At 42.3% G+C, this 23,106-nt stretch overlaps 1 protein-coding gene across 1 annotated transcript in view; it reads left to right on the top strand.

The window, feature by feature from the left end:
* The window catches only part of LOC130377525 (zeta-sarcoglycan-like), a 99,841-nt gene extending 89,208 nt beyond the window's left edge, over positions 1-10,633 (top strand). The window contains exon 4 of the mRNA XM_056584684.1: positions 10,427-10,633. Within this exon, the coding sequence (XP_056440659.1) occupies positions 10,427-10,633 (207 nt within the window). The remainder of the gene's footprint in view (positions 1-10,426) is intronic.
* Positions 10,634-23,106: the final 12,473 nt, after the last annotated feature.

Genomic DNA, 23,106 nt, shown 5'->3' with positions numbered 1-23,106 from the left:
ACTATCATACTCTCTCTCACACACTATCATACTCTCTCTCACACACTATCATACTCTCTCTCACACACTATCATACTCTCTCTCTCTCTCTCTCTCGCTCTCTCTCGTGCGCATGCATGAGCGTTTGTGGAGGTTGTGAGGAGTGTGTCGGAGCGCGACTGGTTTCCCTAAAGGTTTGGTTTTTACATACTTTTTCACTTTTTTTTTGTATTATTGTCACAAGCACGTTTGAGCACTGTTTCAAGGTTTTTAAAAAATACGGCGGCAGCCAGCAATAAGGTGGTTGTTTGTTCTGCAAAAAAAATAACACGGGTTTGAGAAATCTCTCGCGCCGGCATGGCGTTAAGGTGCCGTTCGGCGTGGAATTTTCGGTGGAGGAATGTGGGTTAGCGGCTGGTATCGCCTTAACTGAAACACGCAGTGTCATTCAGGAGACACGTGTATATGATCCTAAAGGCAGGAAGTGATGAATTTAATTTGGCTTTGAGGTTTAAATTTGATGGTTTTGATTACACGATTTATGCGACTACAGAAGCAATTAAATGCTTCGGATGTGGTCAGGCGGGTCACGCTGTGCGCAGCTGTCCGGATAAAGTGACTGCGCCGTTGCCAGGGCCGGCCGCGCCGGTGGAGCCGGTGGGGCAAAGGGCTCTGCCTGTGGCGAGCGGTAGCGGGATGTTAATGGTCGTTGGAGGTCTGGAAACGGAGCAGCAGGCTGAGGTGCCAGAGACCGATAACAGCAGTGCACCCATTCGTTTTGAAATCGTGAATATTTCAAACAGTGTTGATCCAAAGTCAGACAAGCAAATTCAGTCTCAAAGCATTGCGGAAACAAGAAATGTCGACATGACGGGGGATTCGTTTAATGAGGATCAAATAATGGTACAGGAGGATGGTACTCTTCTTAAAATTCCACCCAAAAAAACGGACAATTGAAGATGACACAGCAGGGTCAACATCAGATAGTGAGAGGGATTTCTCAGACTCGTCTCTTCCAGAAAGACTTCCAGGTGGACAGGGGAGACAGGGGAGACAGGGTTATAGTCTAGATCAAGTAAGAACATTTTTGGAAAAAACTAAAGGCAAAAGAGATTCAATTCAATTCAATTTTATTTGTATAGCCCTTAATCACCATTACAGTTTCAAAAGGCCAAATATTTGTGACACCCCCCTTTACCCATGCCCCCACACGGGCAGGAAAAAACTCCCTTGAATCAGCAAGGAAGAAATCTTGAGAAGAAACGCATTGTAGGGGATCCCTTCTTCCAGGGATGGTCAGGAGTGCAATGGGTGCCACAATTGACATACAGGTAAATACATGCACATCATATTAAAATGGTGGGGTTCTGGCCGGTTATCCATGAGGAGAGTCCAGGTATCCAGTCCAGTACCCGCAACACGCTAGAACAGACAGAATAGTGAATTAGAACGGAAAAGTACATAGTGGGAATGTATAATGTAATAAGAAAAGCACAAGCAAACAGAGTAATCTTTTCATAATCTTCAAGATGTTGTGGTTGAAGATTATTTTCCTGATGGTTTTCTGTTAATTGGGACTGTGAGGAAACTAATTAGACAGAAGGGGAGTGATGGCCTTGTAGAGACAGAGGTATATAGCCTGAGGAAACTGGTGCGAAAGCTGCAAAGAAATGATGAAGATGAATGGCCAAACAGTAAATAACAATCTGTTGAGCGGATATAGGCTTACACTATTGATACGTTGCCTCTTGTTTTCAAAATTTTTCATAAACATGAGATTACATGTAGATTTAGGATTGCGTCTTTAAATCTAAACGGAGCAAGGGACGTTAAGAAGAGGAATTTGCTGTATGAAGTCCTGAAAACAAAACAAATTGCCATTGCTTTTACCCAAGAAACACACAGTAGCAAGGACATTGAGGTCGAATGGCAGAGAGAATGGGGTGGGCAGGTAGTTTTTAGCCATTTGAGTTCAGCATCTGGGGGAGTTGCAATACTTTTTTTCGAGTTCATTTTTACCAATTTCTTTTGATTACGAGGAAGTTGTTAGGGTCGGCTCCTCAAAGTCACTGCAAAATATGAAAAAAACACGATAGTGTTCTTAAATATTTACTCACCAGTTTTGCAGAGGGATAGGCTAGTGTTTTTAGATGAATTGTCAAGCACTTTAGAAGGCTGCAACTCAACCGATTTTTTAATAGTAGGCGGTGATTTTAACTGCACCATTAGCAATTTGGACAGGAATCACATTGAACCACATCTACAGTCAAGGAGAATTTTAAAGTGTATAGTTGAAACCTATGATCTGGAGGATGTGTGGCGTTCTAAACACGGTACTGAAAGAGAATATTCCTTCAAAATAAAAGCCCACCAAATATGAGACATATTAAATATGATTTTGGATTCGATTTAAAAGAAAATGCCCTGTTATTCCAGGCTCATTTCACTTCAGAGTTATAGTTCAAAACCCCATAGGGTCACCCAAGAAGTTTCAGAACATTCTGATGTGGTTTCAACATAAAAGCCCACCAAACATTCCAATATGAGACATATTACATATGATTTTGGATTCATTCGATTTAAAATAAAATGCCCTGTTATTCCAGACTCATTCCAAGTCAGGGTCATAGTTCACAACCCATAGTGATACCCACGAAGTTTCAGGATATTCTGATGTGTATTTTCAAATTAAAAGCCCACTAGATATTGAAATGAGACTTATTACATATTTTTTTGGTTTCAATTTAAAAGGAAACTCCCTGTTATTCCAGACTCATTCCACTTCAGGGTCACAGTTTACGATCCCATAGTGTCACCCAAGAAGTTTCAGGATATTTTGATGTGTATTTTCAAATTAAAAGCCCACTAGATATTGAAATATGAGACATTGGATATGATTTAGATATGAATTTGGATTAAATTTAAAAGGGAACGCCCTGTTATTCCAGACTCATTCCACGTCAGGGTCATAGTTCACAACCCATAGTGATACCCACGAAGTTTCAGGATATTCTGATGTGTAGTTTCAAATTAAAAGCCCACTAGATATTGAAATATGAGACTTATTAGGGGTCCAAGCCAACAGGTTGGATCCCTATTGTTTTTGTAAGGATTTTTCCTATTATTATTATTTACATATTTTTTTGGTTTCAATTTAAAAGGAAACTCCCTGTTATTCCAGACTCATTCCACTTCAGGGTCACAGTTTACGATCCCATAGTGTCACCCAAGAAGTTTCAGGATATTCTGATGTGTATTTTCAAATTAAAAGCCCACTAGATATTGAAATATGAGACATTGGATATGATTTAGATATGAATTTGGATTAAATTTAAAGGGAAACGCCCTGTTATTCCAGACTCATTCCACGTCAGGGTCATAGTTCACAACCCATAGTGATACCCACGAAGTTTCAGGATATTCTGATTTTCAAATTAAAAGCCCACTAGATATTGAAATATGAGACTTATTACATATTATTTTGGTTTCAATTTAAAAGGAATCGCCCTGTTATTCCAGAGTCATTCCACTTCAGGGTCACAGGTTACGACCCCATAGTGTCTCCCAAGAAGTTTCAGGACATTCTGGTGTGTAGATTTTTTAAACCCGTCTCCATGTAAATATTTCTGATGTACAACATTTTCTATGTATTTAGAATAGTTATAACTGTTTGATTTCCCATTTTTGCTTTTGGCCCTATTCCTCCAGCACGTGGGCTAAATTGATGTTCACGTTTCTTAAATATTTTAATGCTTTTCTCTTTGTAGGATCACAGTGGAATAATAATATGGTCTTGCAAGTATAGGAATCCTAGTCATCCTTGTCAATGAAATGAAAAAATGACATACTTGAATAAATAAATTATGAAGATAAAGATTGTAAAAGCCAACAGGGCTAAAGTCCAGATTGTGTAGGGGGGGTAATATTAACTAAGTAGAAAATCAGATGGACAGTGGCTATACAGTATAGCTAGTCTAGCTTTCCAACCCATTTTTGTGTAGCCCACCTTCATGAAATGTGTAGGACAAAATGTGTGATAAACAGGAAAAGGCCCTGCCATACTTACCTGACACCTGGAATGGGGTAATCTTGGAATTACTGTTGAATTAGGCTATGTGTTCACCTGGCTATGAACTGAGAATTGATGAATCATATTCCATAAGCACTGACCTAGATTACATCTGACACTTTTGAAGGTTTCCCAAAGACAAAGATGTGAGGAAGAAGTGGGAAGTGGCTTTGAGGAGAGAAGGATTCACTGCAAGTGATTGTTCAATTGTCTGCAGTCAACATTTTAAGCAGGCTGATTTTGACAGGACAGGTCAGATTGTCAGACTACGTGATGGTGTTACTCCATCCCTCTTCAGCTTCCCGGTTCACCTCCAAAAAGTAGGTGTATCATCATAAGGCTATTAGCATTCATAAATGTAAATATTCTATTATCAAACAAACGTATCCTTTTATATATTGTAGATTAAAAAGATATCCAAATACATATCTAAATCATATCAAATGTCTCATATTTCAATATCTAGTGGGGTTTTAATTTGAAACTACATTTCAGAATATCCTGAAACTTCTTGGGTGACACTATGGGGTCTTAAACTGTGTTCCTGAAGTGGAACGAGTCTGGAATAACAGGGAGTTTCCTTTTAAATTGAAACCAAAAAAATATGTAATAAGTCTCATATTTCAATATCTAGTGGGCTTTTAATTTGAAACTACACATCAGAATATCCTGAAACTTCTTGGGTATCACTATGGGGTTGTGAACTATGACCCTGACGTGGAATGAGTCTGGAATAACAGGGCGTTTCCTTTTAAATTTAATCCATATTCATTTCTAAATAATATCTAATGTCTCATATTTCAATATCTAGTGGGCTTTTAATTTGAAACTACAAATCAGAATATCCTGAAACTTCTTCGGTGACACTATGGGGTCGTGAACTATGACCCTCAAGTGGAATGAGTCTGGAATAACAGGGCGTTTCCTTTTAAATTTAATCCATATTCATTTCTAAATATCTAATGTCTCATATTTCAATATCTAGTGGGCTTTTAATTTGAAACTACAAATCAGAATATCCTGAAACTTCTTCGGTGACACTATGGGGTCGTGAACTATGACCCTCAAGTGGAATGAGTCTGGAATAACAGGGCGTTTCATTTTAAATTTAATCCAAATTCATATGTAATAAATCTCATATTTCAATTTCTAGTGGGATTTTAATTTGAAATTACACATCAGAATATCCTGAAACTTCTTGGGTGACACCATGGGGTCTTTAACTATGACCCTGATGTGGAATGAGTCTGGAATAACAGGGTGTTTCCTTTTAAATTTAATCCAAATTCATATCTAAATCATATCTAATGTCTCATATTTCAATATCTAGTGGGCTTTTAATTTGAAACTACATTTCAGAATATCCTGAAACTTCGGGGTCGTAACCTGTGACCCTGAAGTGGAATGAGTCTGGAATAACAGGGCGGTTCCTTTTAAATTTAATCGAAAATAATATCTAATATGTCTCATATTTCAATATCTAGTGGGCTTTTAATTTGAAACTAAACATCAGAAAATCCTAAAACTGTTTGGGAGTGAACTATGCCCTCAAGTGGAATGAGTCTGGAACAACAGGGTGTTTCATTTTAAAAATTATCCAAATTCATATGTAATAAGTCTCATATTTCAATTTCTAGTGGGCTTTTAATTTGAAATTACACATCAGAATATCCTGAAACTTTTTGGGTGACACTATGGGGTCGTGAACTATGACCCTGACGTGGAATTAGTCTGGGATAACAGGGCATTTCATTTTAAATCTCCAATAAACTATTGGTATAAGCTTACATTTGTCAATTAGTTGGGCTTTTATTTTGGAAGTAAATATCACAACGTCCGTACATTTCCTTTGATAGTATTTGCTTTTAATGATGTCTTTCGGTATGTACCAGACAAATTCTAAGGGAGCCAATTCTAAAAGGAGCACAGCTGGAGATTCCCTGGCAACCTGGATCTCTAATCAGATGTGGTGTGGTGACAGTGAAAACCTTTGTACAACTGACTGGAGGGAATATAGCTGACACAATGGCACTGGCTGCCAAGCTGGAGATCCACTCGTTTTCATCCCGGAACAACTTCTTGCAAGCCTTAGGAATGCTGTATCAGAAGAGGAACATAAACTACTTGAAGATGGGAGATTGATTAATTTCTTGTTTGGGCAAGCAAAACTTGCGATCTACTATAGTAGGAAGCAGAAAATAAAAAGTGGTCAAGCTAAAGAGTGTGTTGCAACTTTCAAGGGTTTGGTAAAAGCAAGGATTTTACTAGAATTTAAGTATTATGAACAGATGAAAGATCTGGATTCTTGTAAAAAAAAATTGGGATGATGGTGTTTTGTTTTCTTTCGTTGATGGTGAGATGTTTTGGAAAAGCTAATTTAGCTTAAAAAAAAAAAGACCATTGTAAATTAAGAAATAAAGTAACAATAAAGTCATTTATAAAATAAAAATCAATAGAAAATCTCTCTCTCTCTCTATCATACTCTCTCTCCCTCACTATCATTCTCTCTCCCACGCTATCATACTCTCTCACTCTCACTATCATTCTCTCTCTCCCACACTATCATACTCTCCCACACAATCTTAGTCTCTCTCACACTATCCTACTATCTCTGATTCTCACTGTTATACTCTCTATCTCTCTCTCACTAGCATTCTCTCTCTCTCCCACACTTTCATGCTCTCTCTCCCACACAATCTTACTCTTTCTCTCTCTCGCTATCATAATAATAATAATAATAATAATAATCATTTTATTTAAAGGGCGCCTTTCAAGACACTCAAGGTCACCTTACAGAGCATAAAGTTATAAGACAGAGGTTAAACATGAAGAATTAATAACACTCAAAAGACGACTAAAGTGAAGGGGGGGACCTCACTAACCACCACCAATATGTAGCACCCACTTGGGTGATGCACGGCGACCAATCGACGCCCGAACGCTCACTACACACCAGCTTGAGGTGGAGAGTTAGGGATGAGGTGGAGAGTGAGGGAAAAGAACATTTAAACTATCGACAAATTCCCAGTAACAATCCGTCCAAGAAACATAGAAGACAGTGTGGGGAGACAGGACGGAGAGACTGTCAGGCGCTTGTTCACGGAGAATCATGCGGCCCGCATTATATAAGAAAGTTTCAAAGCTAAGACAAGAGGGAACGAGGGGGAAAAAAATTGTCAATACCCCAAACTATGCTCCTGTAAGGGGGGCACAGTGTAGGGATTAGCAAAAAAAAAACACCTCAACACATAAGCATCACATCAAAACATCACAAACGCATATGGGAGGGGGGAAGGGGCAGGGGAGGGGGGAGGGAGTCCAGTAGGCGGTGAGTCCAGGGGGGGTGTGTGTGTACTCAGTCTTGTGTGCGTGTGTGTGTGGGCTCAGGGACTCCATCTCCAATGGACCCAACAGTGTCTCTCCGATAGCTGGTGACGTGGGCCGTGGAGACGACCTCGAAGAGTTCCGACCAGAGATAAAGTTCACAGGAGGTGGGGGGAGGACTTTGTGGGGGGAAGGGTGGCAGGGCATCCGTCTGCATAACAACCAGGGAGAGGAGAGATATCAGCCTTCCAAGGCCAAAGTGGGGGAGCCGAATGAAGATAACGATTGCTTTGGGTCAGGCCGACTCTGCAATTTTTGCCAACCTTAGAGTCTCTCTGGTACTCTCTGTAGTCTTCCATTTCCAGAATCCAAAAACCAAAAAGCCAAAATAGCCGAAAAATTCGTGGTCCGTTTAAACCCGGTCCAACTTCACCACAGTCGGCCATCCGGCACAATCCAGCAATGTTGGATTGCAATCCAATAATGACGGGCAGCTTTCAAAAGCCGGATATGCTGCCATCACCTTACTAACTTTGAGATAGAACAGGAACCCGCAACCTCCGAACAGCAGGAATCCTGCTATCATCATCCCAATTATGTAGACGTCTTCAACATCCTCGACGGAAAGTATGGCGAGACACAGGGGCCTCCACTCCTTCCAGGAGTCCAGCATGTATCCCGCTGCGAACGTTCCGTCAGGGCAGGCGGGCTCTCCTTGGCCCTGTTTTCTCGTTGAGAAAATTTGATCAATAGCGTTGAGAGACCAGCCGATCAAATCCATAATTTAGGTTTCGGGTAGAATGCAGGGTAGAATGCAGAGAAGAGGCAGCACAGAGCAGAGACAGAGACAGAGACAGAGACAGAGACAAAGAGCAGGGGAGAGATAAGGGCCGGGAGCGGCAGAGGGAGCAGAGAGAGATGCGACCGCCTTCGTTGGAGGCAGTTGGAGGCATACTCTCTCTCTCTCTGACACTATCATACCCTCTGACACTATCATACTCTCTCTTTCTCTCTCTCCCTCACTATCATATTCTCTCTCTCCCTATCACACTCTCTCTCTCTCCCACACTATTATACTCACTCTCACACTTTCAAACTCTCTCTCGTAGTTTTCTGCGATGGGGGTTCATTTACCTGTGCATTGTTCAGTCTGCCGCTGTGTCTTGCATCACTTTGTGCTTTTTCTATGATGAAAGCACTAGTTTGGTAATGTGCCAATGTGTGTGTGCTCAGAGACGTGCGAGTGTTTGTGTGTGTGCGTTTGTGTGTGTATGTTTCTCGGTATTTGGAAGTATGCAATGTCAGCCAACGTGGACCCATTAGGTACGCTAATTGGATTCCCACTGTGGCATATCTGTCTGAATTCTGGATTGGATCAGACTGGCCTTCATCCCTTCTTCCTCATTATTTAATCTATTTGCCATCACCCCCTTCCCTCCCTCACTCTCTCGCTCGCTCTTTCTTTCATCTTTCTCTTTCAACCCATCATTCCTTCCATCGCCGTCATCTCCTCATGGTGCTTACTCCATCTCCTCCCTCCCTCCTCTGACGCACCAGGTGTTCCTCAGGAGCAACAGGTTCTGGAACCCCCAGGGTCAGATTTGCAGAGCCGGGCCACACAGGGCCCTCGGTCTTGGCCGTCCCATGCTCAGCTGGGCTCATGGATTGTGGTTTGCGTTCAGTCGCCACCCACTGGTCACACAGCAAGAAATCACAACACTGTGAGATGTTGGTGAATGAACTACTGCTTTATCTTTAATTTAATAGCCTTTCATGGGCTTTTCTAGACTGGGTAGTCCTGCCCATTCTACCCTGGCACTTGCTGTCCATCTCGTAACATTACACATACGTTGATTGTTGATAGTCATGCAATCTTTCCATCAGGGCATTGAGGACGGGACTTTACTGAGCCTGACAGAAGTCCTGGTGAGCCTGTCCAATCCTCCCCCTCCAGCATCACTCAATACTGGCAGCCGCTCTCCTCCTTTCCTCTCCTCAGGGTCTCCACGCATCGGAAATCATTTAGAGTCCTTGGAAGGCTCGTCTGACATAACTGACAACAGTTCAGGGAAAACGGATGTGCAGCATAATAGTCTGCCAATGCCCGTTGTGGTTCTTTCTTTGGCTGTTTAGACCCATCCATTTCATTTCATTGTCAGGTCGCCCTCTCAAATGCCTACACCCCATCTCTCTTCTTTTCTATTTTCCCAAACGCCTTCCCTCTTTCACTACTCCCAATCTTTATTCTTCCCTTTCTCTCCCCTTCATTCAAGTATTTGCTCAATGAAAGAAAGTAAGATATAGAAAGGCTCTCCCTGTCTTCACATGCCCTTACAGACCCAGAAATATAAAGACTCTTCCTTTCCACTTAAGTCCGGACTCCTGATAGATCGAGAAATAGAAAAAAACTTCCTGTTCTCATTAGTCCTGATAGACTCATTAATAGAAAGGCTCTTCCTGCCCTAATATCTCATGATAGACTCAAAAATAGAAAGGCTTTTGTCCTCATGTCCTGATAGACGCAGAGTGAGCCCCTTTTGGTGGTTTGATCTCTGTATCTCTTGAAACTACCTTTTTACCTTATTATCAAACATAGCATACCTACAAGCTGATGATCATTCAAGGAATCAAAACAATGAAGAAAGAAAGAAATACTTAACTGTGGGCATTGGTGGGCCCCTGTTCAATCTTCCTTTATTTTCCATTCAAAGCCCTATAACCTTATTGAATTCTACACTTGAGCAGGGTTAGTTCCTACACTGAACATCCTTCCATTAACATTTTCCTCATCCAATCTTTTTCTGGTTCTTGATCTTTCCTTCCTTTCATTCACTCAGAACCACCATGAAAGGTTGTAACACAGCAGGTGTTTCCTCCCCCACTAGCCACACAGCTCTTTTCACTTGGTTCAATGTTCACCCTGTCTTCTCTGCCCGTTCCATTTGGTACAGGGATAAGCCTCACATTCTTCATAACATACCAACCACCATAAAGGCAGTAAAGTGGCAACCAACTTGATGGACTTGAACTTGTTTTCTTCCCCTGTGGCTGCAGATCTTCCTGGATGCCATCACCATCCGGTTGGGCAGCATTCCCCACGGCAGCGCGGTAGACCCCCTGGAGGGCGCGCCGGCCGGGACCACCTACACCAAACAGACTGTGTACGAGTTGTGCGCCTGCGCCAACGGCAAGCTGTACCTGTCACCGGCGGAAAAGGGCTCCACCTGTCAGACCACCAGTAATTTCTGTCTATGGAGCTGAGAACGGAGGGGGTGGAGTGGGGGGGAGGGGGCGCCGCGCCAGGGGACGACTAGTGGGAAGCTAATGCAACTGGATCAACACAGACTGACAGCCTGGCGGGAAGGCGGCCAGCTAGCAGGCCAAATCACAATTCTCATGGACATGAGAAGCGTTTTGGGACTGGCTGTGACCACATGGCCGTCGGGCAGAGCAGATTCCGCTCCTACAGATTCTTTCGTCCTTGATGAGTAAGTGCTCTCGGGTTGATCTGGATAGTGACTCCACACTGTAGACAGGGATATCAACTATTGAATTTCCACACTGCAGCGCACGCTCCGCCGGGTTGCCATTAACAAGAAGCTCGCCAAACACCGTGGACAACAGGAAAGGGTTTGCCTGGCAGATAGTGAATAAGACACACAGACAATGACTGACTGTGGGGTTTGCCCAGCAATAAGCTATGGCTACCTAACAAACCAGATTTATACCAGAAAGGCCTTTACCTATTCCCCTCTCCCCCTTCAAACCCCAAACTTCCACCCTGCCAACTGCCCTCTAAAGTACGGTTCAGACCAAAAAGACGAGACCATCCCGTTATATCATCCTTTATGGAATGATCATACCAAAAGCTTATACCACCATTTCTATGGTAACGCATCAAGATTCCCTTTCCTGATTCTGTAGTGTGTGCGTTTACCAGTTTGACAGCTGTCAATCAGCACTGTACACTGGCTGAGAGTGGCAGTGCAGTTAAAAGTCTGCTCACATTTGATGTGTAGAATCTTGCAGATGGCCTCCGACTACTGAGAACTACAAATAGACCACTCACCGTCAGACGAAACGTTGTGGAACAGCAATTTGTTTCCCCCTCGTCTTTTTGGACCAAGCCAAGCCTTTAGTCTTCTGTTACCTGGTCTTGACTGTACACAACAACAGTTGTTTCATAAGCAAATAGCGTAACTTCTTTTTTTGTCTCCAAAATAAACAAATCTCTTGTTTTTGTTACACAAATTAGATTGCGATTATCTGCCATCTTGGGATTTATTCAAGCACTACATGTCTTTTCTCTCCTTCTTCCCTTCACCATTATTGTGTTGCGTGGTCCTAATTCTCTGGCCATCTCCCCACACCCCTTCGTCATCTTACTTTAATTTCCGGTTTCCTCAAATCTCTAATATTTTTATATCAATCTGTCTCTGTCTGGTTGTTCCTTTATGTTTCAGGGTCTTGGTCTTCCCTCTGCCTCCCCCTCCCCCGCCAGCCCATGTCACCATGCTCTGTATATCATATCTCTGCACTCCTCCTCCTGCCAGACTAGTGAAAAATAAATCAATCAAATATACAAAACTGCCATTCTCTCCCTCTTCATGGAACCATATTTTGCGCTCTCAGGACATTCTCAGGACTGTCTGTCTGTTGCTTCATCTCTGTTAGCCTCTTCTACATTATTTGAACCCTACTTCTACTCTTTCTTTCTCCCTCAGCCTTTTGGTTTAACCTGCAGCTCTCTCTCTCTCTCATTTGCTCTCTTTCACCCTTTCTATCTTGTTCGCCCCGTGATCAGCTCTTTGTTTGGCCTATTGCTCCTTCTCTCTTTGTTGAACTCTCCTGCTCTCTCTCTCCCCTGCTTTCTCTCCCACTCCCACTAATTATTTTCTCTCTTCTTAACCCCTGCTCCCCTTTCTCTCCTCATTGCACTCTTTGACTCACCTCTGACCTTTACGTCCCCCCTACTCACACTCATACATCGCCTTCGCCTCTCTCTAAAAACAAAGGAACCCACAGGGAGCGATGTTCCTGAACAGTGACAAGCCAGTAAACACCGGAATGGTTATTTTTATTCACACCAAACTGAAAGAAAGCATCTTCATTTCCATGTCAGAGAACCCATGACAGCAGTAAAATAAATTTGGACCGGGGGATGGGTTGTGGTACTATTTTTCTATTTGTCTCAGTTGGGTGGGGGGGAGCTCTTTCAATCACCTCAAGACCAAACACACACACAAACACGCAGAGACACACACACACGCACACAAAAAAAAGACCACTAAATAGGGGAGGATATGTTGGCAGGGAAAAGAGATTAGCTTGTGGTAAACATGGAGAGGGATCACATCCGGTTCTCCGGCAGGCCATTCCCGGGTGCCTTGGCAAAAAAAAGCACATCCCAGTTTGACCCATTAAGACACCCTCCACAAGACTCATCTGCAAATTTCTCTGGACAAATGTTCCTGCGATCTTTCTCTTGCGATTCCTTCTGCTCGCTGTCTATCTAGTTCCTCCTTTCTCCTGGTTTTGTAAAACTTTTCAGTATATCCACCTGAAATCAGAGTCCATCCTGGTTTAAAAAATGTACATTTCTGACGTGCCCTTATGGTTTTATTCTTGATACTGTAATAAAAAAAGCACAAATTATGATGACGTGTATATATCAATATCAATACAATAAAAGAATATTGTTCTTAAAAGCAAGTGTTGATGTCAATGTAAAAATCAGGAATTAATCACAAAAGGGTTTCTCTTAACAATTATTTCTTATTCATATGAAATGAATGACAATAAATTAAAGAATTTTCCGCAGTCACATATGTTGAAAAAAGAAAACGCTACCCATACCTTATACCTCAGATACGTATTCCCAAAAAAGCAGCAGACTTTTATTTTTGAATATGTTACAGGCCTGGACTAACTTCCATTATAATTTCCACTTCCCCTCATTCACTTCCCCTCATGCCTGTCTATTACATAACAGCATCACAGCAGAGGGAAAGTAGGAAGGTGATTTAAAAAAGAAAAAGAGTGTTACGCACATTACTGCCACATTACCATGGATGTATTTTATTGCACCAAATACATGACTAGAATGCATTTTGGTTGATATACACCTCTTGAGTTACCATCGTTGTTGAATCACTCCCTCCTCCCTCCTCCATCCCTCCCAGATGGACCCAGTTCATTGAGCTTACCTTTGAGATGGACCCAGTTCACTGAGCTGACCTTTGGGATGGCCCAAGTTCACTGAGGGGACCTTTGAGAGCTGGACCCAATAAACTGAGGTGACCTTTGAGAGCTGGAACCAGTTCACTGAGGGGACCTTTGAGAGCTGGACCCAGTTCACTGAGGTGACCTTTGAGATGGACCCAGTTCACTGAGCTGAAGTTTGAGAGCTGGACACAATTCACTGAGCTGACCTTTGAGATGGACCCAGTTCACTGAGGTGACCTTATAGAGTTGGACCCAGTTAACTGAGGTGACCTTTGAGAACAGGAACCAGTTCACTGAGGTGACCTTTGAGAGCTGAACCCAGTTCAATGAGGTGACCTTTGAGAGCTGAACCCAGTTCACTGAGCTGAACTTTGAGAGCTTGACCCAGTTCACTGAGGTGACCTTTGAGAGCTGGACTCAGTTCACTGAAGTGACCTTTGAGAGATAGACCTAGTTCACCGAGGTGCCCCCGAGAGCAAGTGCCAAGGGGAATTCAAGGAGGGCATGTTGAACACTATTGGAATGGCACCCTGGGTCCCTCCCAGAAACTCTGGGTTTGTATGAGTTTGTACCGTTCTACTTATTCAGCTGCTCTGATATTTGAGGATGACACAGTTCAACGTAATCACATCAGAGTTCGAGTTTAACAAAACTAGGACAACGAGAGATAGGTAATGAGTACCAGATTGAGTATTGTTACCCCTTACCCTTACCTTCAATTTCAACTTAGACAACATTGCAATCACGCTGTATTAACTTGGGGAAAAAACAAGTAGGGCCCTATCTTGCACCCAGCGAAATTTACTTTCTACACCGACGTGTAGAATGTATCGTTGCTAGTTTGCACCCGGCGCAAAGCTGATTTTCCCCCGCACCAAACTCGCCCCACTAAACTTGCACCCTGAGAGGCGTGTTGGTGAAAAGCAGAGGCGGGTTCTGGTGCAAATTATATATGGTGTTATCGTTCCGATAAGCAGTTGTGCAACTGACCGAAAAATACCTGGTCTAAGGGCACTAGCGGAAAGCCCAGATAGTTTTGCAACGTAAGCTTAGACACCAGTAGGCTATACACAGCACAAACATGCAAATTATTTGCCTAATTGAAATATTATGATGATGATGTGGATTGTGGAAACTTTTTTTTCCATAGGGGCTGCATGAATGAACACTGTAGTAGGCTATGCCATGCGTTAAAATAATAATGAAAATAATAAAAAATCTCGTTTTAGGGTAACTGATAACGTTCAATTATTTGGAAAAGAACAGCTGATACAGCTGTAATTAGTTGTACTTTTAAATCAATGCATCTGCAAACACTGTACAGCAAACACATATTTTCTTGACACACATCGTGTAAAAGCTCATAACCTTTAGGATTGATGAATATTTGATTGTTAGAAAACTGTTTTACCGCGAGTGAGTGTTTAAAAGAATTACTTGATGAATGCGGGCACGTGTGTGTTCACCATCTATTTAAACACACACAAACTAAACACGTAGCACATAATACAGTCCATTGCAATGTATATTAAAGGGGGGGCAAATTCATATTATGAACACAAGTTGATAACGATAATGTATACAATACTGTTAAAAAACAATGTTTGTTAATGTATTGCCGCATATCATTAATTATTATATGCTACACGTGACCCTCCTAAGATGGCGCAATTTGATTGGTTCGCTATTGCGTGGATAAAATCCACGGCCTAATACTCTACAAAATACGAGAGGTCGAGAAGGACTAGGGTTGAATGATCAAGGCTTTATTGCGACTGAAGAGAATAACAACATCACCTGAGTTTGTTTGCAAAGAACTGCCCCAACCGGGCCGGGATCTCTGAGGTAACCTCAGCATCTGTGACTTCCTAGACCAAACACAGAGCTCTAAAATCAAATCTACGGGCACTCCCCGGTCCCCATTAACATTTATCTCTCCCGCTCCCATGCCCATATTACATTCTCATACATTCAAGCATTACGTACAAAAGAGTTACATATTAAACATTAGTTACATGAAGTTACCTATTATGCATTAGTTATTTGAAGTGAGGTCTTTGATAAAAATCCATTCACCTCCTTGTTTATTAAGCTGACCTTAAATCCCCATGGTTTACCACATGCGTTTAAGAGATGAGTCCTGTGAAAGCAATATTATTTTGAACAGTAAAATAAGCATTTGTAATCGCTAACAATGCCACATAATTTGTCTGTGGCATATACAGTCATAATCATAAAGCTAGTAGCGACAGATTTTGACCGGGGTATGGATAAGTTAACTTAAGTTAACATCTAACTTGAAGCATACGGAATAAAAATTGTATAGTCACAGACCAGAAACGATAGGGGGTTTGGCAGATGTCTCTATAAGGGGCCATTTATATGTAAAAAAGACGTTGGGGGTTCATCGGAATGCAGACATTTGTTTGACATAGGAAGGCCAGGTAATATCAGTAGTGTTTAAAGGGCATGGTGCAGGTTTCTATTTTCTTCTTTTCTGGCAATTTTCTAGTTGGTAATAAACATTTAAACAATTATCCATTGTATTTGATGTTGTAGGGTATCGCAAAATATAAATATAAGGAAAAGTAGGTGATATTTAGTGGTTATTAGCCACAGGTTAGCGATGATTCTTATTTCTCCCACAATGCATTGCATGACGTCACGTAAGGTACTCCGCTTTTGGACGACAACCGAAGCCGCTAGTGAGAGAGTGACAGTGTCAGATTAGTAAATACATAAATAGAGATAAGAAAGATAGATAGATAGATAGATAGAATAACATAACATAACATCGATAGATAGTGAGGGATAGCATAGCATAACATCGATAGATAGTGAGGGATAGCATAGCATAGCATAACATAACATATATAGATAGAGAGAGAGAGAGTAGATATATAAGTAGATAAAATGGTTTTCTACTGTATTTGTGGCGGGTGCAACAACTCGAGCAAAAGTGGACATAGGGTCCATTGCTTCCCCAAGGACAAAGGGCAGATTTTTCAGCTAGCTCTGTTACCGCGTACTCAAGAATATGCAGCGCGCATTTCAAGGAGGAGGATTACCACTCAGGGGATGCCAAGATGGTCTCACTTGGTTTAAAGAGTAAGAGGACGGCGAAGTTAATTCCTACCGCCGTGCCGTCTGTGCATGCAAACCACTCTGCCTGCCCTGTCCCGAGGTCGAGAGACACCGTCTGCCGCAAGCGAGAGATTGCCACGGTAAGCATCATGCTATAGCTGCTAATTACAAGCTGCGCGTTAGCTAGCTCTGTGTGTATTTTGTATACCGTGTTCCCTTTGACACAGCCTCCTCTACAAGCATGATCAGTCTGACATTAGAAAAGCATATTTTGTGATTCACGAATATGAGCCAAAACAAAATTGAAGTAAATGTCCATATTGTTACGTATTTTAAAGAATCTAAGCTACCCACACATAGACTCAATGATGCAGGACCAAACATATTAGCCGTTAATACCATACATAGCCACAGGGAAACGGGACCTTACTGAAGGCTGCAATAACAGCTCCATCCACAGAGGGCAGCACCAGACAGGTAAGGAGGCCGAGGGTAATAGTCACCCCGGCTCCTCCCACTACTTCCGGGCTTGTGGATCCATACCATAACAGACGGTTGGAGCCAGAGCAAGCCAGAACTCTCCAGGCAGCGATTAGACATACGTGGGTTCATGGCTAGGATCAGCTAGGAGAATACTCTCGCACGTGCTTAGAATACATCTTCAACCTCTCTTTGCTTCAGAGTATCAGTTTACCATACCGAAAATACTTTATACAAATAAAGTCTCTTTAAAGCTATTCCTTTGGATTCGAATACTTTCCCTGAAGAAATACGTAATAATATCGTCATGAAAGCTTCATGGCTAGTGTTTGGATCAGTGATCGTCATCATCAAGCGGCTTTCACAACAGTGTGTTTGCGTTTTGTGTTAGTGCGAGACTGCTACGGTTCTCTTTCACATATATACTGTATTTGACCGTGACCGTGTCGGGCTGTAGTGGAGGCTAAACGCAAGTAAACGCAGTTTACCCACCTCTGAAATTTCAGAAACAGTTTATCCACTTCTCACTTCAGAGTTTAGCTACCTCCCAATACAGTAAATGCACTACCATTGGTTGCGAATCACTGATCTAAGTATTCATAGTTTACCCACCTCTTATTTCACCACTACACCCTTGCATTTCTTTTTATATATACTATACTTTATACTAATATACTTTTTTATATTTGTTTTTGCAAGATGTTGACAGACGCCTCACTGCAGGAGACCGTGGAGAGTGTCGATACTGGGGATCAGCCCTTGCCCTCCTCCACTTCTGACGCTGGGACACAATGTTATTTGAAGCCCCCCCGATGGTCTCACGGTAAATCTTTGGTATTTTAAGGGGTAGATATTATGTCTAAAACATTGCAAGTAGGACATTTCCATACACATTGATGAAATGAATACATAGCCTACACCAAAACATAGCCACTTAGATTTGCCATGATTGTCATATGTTTGGGTATGTTTACTGCCTCTGCCACAGCTGTGCAGGTTAACCTGAAGCCCAAGATGGTTAGCGTGGGCACACAGACTTCATTAAGCCCGCAAACCTCCACTCCCCTCGCTAGTCCTGAACACAGTTGACGACGATGATGATGATAATGCCACTGTCATCAGTGACTTGTCGTGGGTGCCCGAAGAGCCGATGGATGAGGAGGAATTGTTTGATGAGGAGCCACCTTACACTTGTGACCCCCACCACAAGTGAGATAATCTAAAACCAACATAGACCATATTGAATGCTCAATGCTTTGTTAGTTTGAATGACACTGCCCCCCTCCAGCCAGCTATAGTGAATCACCTCTATTGGACCGCAGCCTCAACCCCAGATGGCAACCCAGCGGTCATGGAGGCCAAATGGAGAAGTTTAGTGAACCACATCCAGGACATCCATGACCATGACACCCCTGCCTTCTCCAGTTGTGCCCATGGCCCTCTAGACGGAGATCAGCGCAACAAAGAGTGGCTGGACCCAGGTACAGTACTGGTATTATGCACGCTCTACATAGTTTTGTTTTATTTGCTGTCTTTGAGTAATTGTCTGGATGCTTTGACATGTGACCTTTGTGATGAAAATATTTTTTCAATCCCTGGCAATCTCATAACATTCTGTTTACTGTTTATGTTTGCTATAATTCATATGCAGGACAATTTCATGTGTGTTTCCATTTAAAAAAGGAATTCTGTCTGTCTATCTTCCTGTCTATTTGTACGTTTTCCGTCTGTGTGTCTGTCTGCCTCCCTGCCTACCTGTCTTTGTCTTTGCAGGCTCATTGGCAGAAGTCAAGTTGGAGAACATAATGATGAGGGCTGCCTTACTGAAAGATGTTCGACAGCTGTCTCCACAGCACCAGACCTTCTCGCTTGAGGCTTACCCCTCCCTCTTCTTGCACTTCGCGCCCAAGCACACAGGGTTTTCATACCTTGGGATGTATAGCAGGTCAGTGCTATCCAATTAATAGTACCTATTAACATGCCTATTGTAGTATTTTGTCATACATACAACAAGTTTCAAAGGTTTTCTCAAATGTGTTTCGTAGGCTTCTCTTAGCGGTGCTGCATTATAATCATAATGCCAATCGCGAGACAGCACAGAGAAGTGACGGGCCGGAGAAGTACTGCGTGCGGTATCCGTGCTTCAGAAAAGGCGCCCATGTGGTGCGTCCCATCAAAGAGGCAGCCTCATACGGTAAGCAGTGTCATGCAGTTCTATCATATTTTGAGATGGCGCACGAGACATCGGTGATCAGTGACAATGATCTTTATAAAGTAATATTATTATTATAATTAATTTTATTATGTCTGCAGGTTATGCAACAGAACCCGCGGTTCTTCGAGAGATTAGCGCCAATTTGCCCCCATCGCCAAATCCTTCAAACAGATTCCTAAGGAGGAGGCCGTCAGCCTCTACCTAGCCCGGCAGTCACGCTTCAAGAAAACCTAATTTCACATTATTATTTCTTTCCACGGACAAGTCCAATGATTTAGTTGTTATTATTTGCATGAAATTTCTTTGTATGTAATTCAAAATAATTTGGCAATCATTTTACCTGTGCCTTGTCAACCTCTGTGTGCGGTGTTGTCTCACTGGCTCACTGTGTGTCTGCTTGATGTGCTTTTGCATGTATCACTGCATGTATGCATGCATGAAATAGTATGTGTGTGTGTGAGAGAAAGAGAACCAGCAACTGACCCTCGGGTATGACCACACTATTGCAGAATAATTAGAATTAGAATTAAACATTGCGGGTCTAGCCCTTCATCAGTGTTCCTTGTATGTTTTGTGCCTAACCATTTTTTTATATAGATTTAATTCCAACCTGTGTCTTTGTTCAGTAACCATTACAAGCAATGCCAATAACATTTTTTATCCAAAATGCATGTGTTCTGTGTACTTTATAACATTTTAAGGGCAATTGAATGATCACAACAGAATAAGAATAACAATTATTTGTATTCATTTTCCTCCAAACAAGGCCATTGAAAGCCCTGATAAGTCTGGTCACCATTTTAGAATTGCTGTCTGATGGTTGAAACCACACAAGAGGGTAGAGGCTTCCTTATACTCCTCCCTAAAATGCCATGAGCCCAGCGTATAGCCTGCCTGTACGCAGTGTACCGGTATTGCCTAGGGATAAGTAGGAAAGATTCTTAAGTTTAAAACTCTCTGTAAGTAGGTTGGAAACGTCATTTTAAGCCTGTTCTTATGCATGTTTTTTGTGTATGCAACACATCTCCTGTCACTGATAACTGTTGGTTCAAAGGACTCGGTGTAAAAAGGTTTGTAAAGTAAACATAAATTATGAACATACTCGTGCGTGCTGGCTTGAAGGGGACCATGATCCTGCCTGAAGTGTGAGTATGCTATTTTTAACACAAACGGATTCAGGCAGCATGCCTCAAATCCAGGATGCTGCGTTAGGCACGTTACATCTGCTGGCCGCGGGGTGAGCTCCTCGACCAGCGACCAAAACGCGTTCACCTCCCTACAACACAAGCTCTCCACCACAGTTTCCATGGGACTACACCGCCCACACAGACACCTGCCAAACACAGCGACACAGACACGCTTACTACTATCAATCACGAGGAAAACACTATCAAAAATAATCACACTGAAGACATGACCAGCCTACTCGGCGTCGGCTACGTTTGCAAACAACATTTTCACCGGAGAAAGGTAAAAGCTTAGAAATAAACACTAGGGGTTCACAGGTGGGACTGTCAAGCTAGCCCATATTTAGAAGAAATAGAAGGCATAATATGCCTTCTATTTCTAGATCTTCTGACTAAGTTTAGGGTACTTATCTGAGCCAACGACATAATCAGTCTCATCCCCGTCAGACGCCATAGTGCTAGTTCTAGTATGCGTCTACCTTACGTGACGTCATCGCCGAGTTGCGTAAAAAATAACCGTTACTAACCAAGAACGACAAAAACTGGACTTTATCACCATTTTGGAGACATTTCAAACTTTATATACATATTTTGAGTGCTTTATGTACCCATTAATCGAAACTTCCGGTTAACCTGCACCATAGGCTTTAACATTTGGCTCCATTGTGACAATATTTACCTTATATTCTTGTATAATTTATACTTAAAGTTAACCTTACTTATACTTATATTTATTATCCAAGTCCTGGTTTCTCAATGGGGCGGTACCGCCCCCTGAAGGACGTTCGCACAACCTAGGGGGGCGCTGGAAACTTATTTTTTTGGGGGGGGGGGGATTGTACACTTTCATGGTTTCATTTTTGTGAAACGGAACTAAATAGCCTATTTTCATTTATTGGTTTCTGACCCCTCTACCGTAGTGATGGGAATTTCGATTCACTTAAAAGATTCATAGTCCTTTGAGTGAATCACTAAAAAGATCTGAATCTTTTGAGTCCTTTGAATCTGAATCAGTTGAAATTTTGTCGCTGAATGAGCCCAGCAGCCCACTCCCTAGTGCCTAATGCGCACGCTCACAGCAAACCACTGTAATGCAGTTTTGAGGATATCCAGGGGAAATACGCAAGCACACACACACACACACACACACCACACACACACACACACACACACACACCACACACACACACACACACACACACACACACAGTAAGCCTAGATACATTGAACAAATTGTAACATGATAGGCTTGGCTGGTTAGGCAGCTTATCAGAATTAAATATGTAATTTCGGAAATTGTGAATAGATACTTATTTTTATTCTTACTTAATTTAATTAATTGTCATGTTTACAATAAACAAATTTCAAGAGGCTATCCAAAATAACGTCAATGGTTTTGGTTTAACTCAGCTGTCAACGAGCTGATAAGGAACATATTTGATATTGGAAAGGAATATTATAAGGAAATTCACTTTGCAAATAACTAAGTGGACAGTCCGTAAAATAATGCCTTTGTAACAAAAGAGTTTAACGATTTACATTCAGTACGAGCCCGACCCATTTAGTATGAGTCCGTTGAGTTGGTCTTTCACTCAACAGGATACGAGTCCGACCCATTCAATATGAGTAATTTGAGTTAGTCTTTCACTCAACCAGATACGAGTCCGACCCATTTCAACTGAGTCCTTTGAGTTAGTCTTTCACTCAACCGGATACGAATCCGACCCATGAATTCGCTCAGTCTATGGATCTGGATCTGTGTACAGCTCTCTCTACAGGAAGTTCTTATTCAACCACGCAGCTGGCAGCTCCGGGTCCGTATGCTTAATCTAAGTTACTATGCAGATGAAAAACTGATGTGTTAATGTTGTTATAGACCTACAGTTTGATGACATTAGTGCATTGTTTTAATAATGTCGTCCATAGCAGCCAGAACCGAAAGATTCGGGTTAATTTAGACCACGGACTCGTGACTCATGGGTGAATGTAAGGATTCGGTTCTTTGAATCCGATTGACTCAGATTCAACCACCTGGCCCTACGTTGGCAAAACGTTGTGAGCCAACGCCGCATATCGTTGGCCTGACGGTGTGAGCCAACGCTGGCCCTACGACATTTTGGCCGCTGGCCTAATGGTGCGGCCACACCAAACGCGTTACTCGCGTTGGATAACGCGAGTAACGCGCCTAACCTGACGCTTGATCATTGTGGGGTGGTTACTCGGTTCAACGCTTCCAACGCGTCAACGCGCCAACGCAGCTAGATGAGTCCATGTTCATGCAAGTGAACGGAGCGTTCCCTCTTCGTCATAACTATCAAACCAAACAGCCTTCACATTCACCGAGCGAACATTATGAAAGTAAAATGCACATTTCTCTCTAAATTTTTTTCCATAAACGCATTTAATGGCGTAACTATGTTACTATTTCCACCCAGAATAAAGATAGTTGTCGGCCGTGGCTGCGCTGGAGTCCGAGGTAGGAACCCCAAACGCTGCCGTGTTTGGGTGATAGAGCTTAGATCGGGTTAGATTAAATAATCTCT

Source organism: Gadus chalcogrammus, chromosome 3 (genome assembly GCF_026213295.1).
Source record: "Gadus chalcogrammus isolate NIFS_2021 chromosome 3, NIFS_Gcha_1.0, whole genome shotgun sequence".
Taxonomy (NCBI): domain Eukaryota; kingdom Metazoa; phylum Chordata; class Actinopteri; order Gadiformes; family Gadidae; genus Gadus; species Gadus chalcogrammus.
Note: the sequence above shows the minus strand (reverse complement) of the source record. Positions and strands in the feature narration are given on the sequence as shown.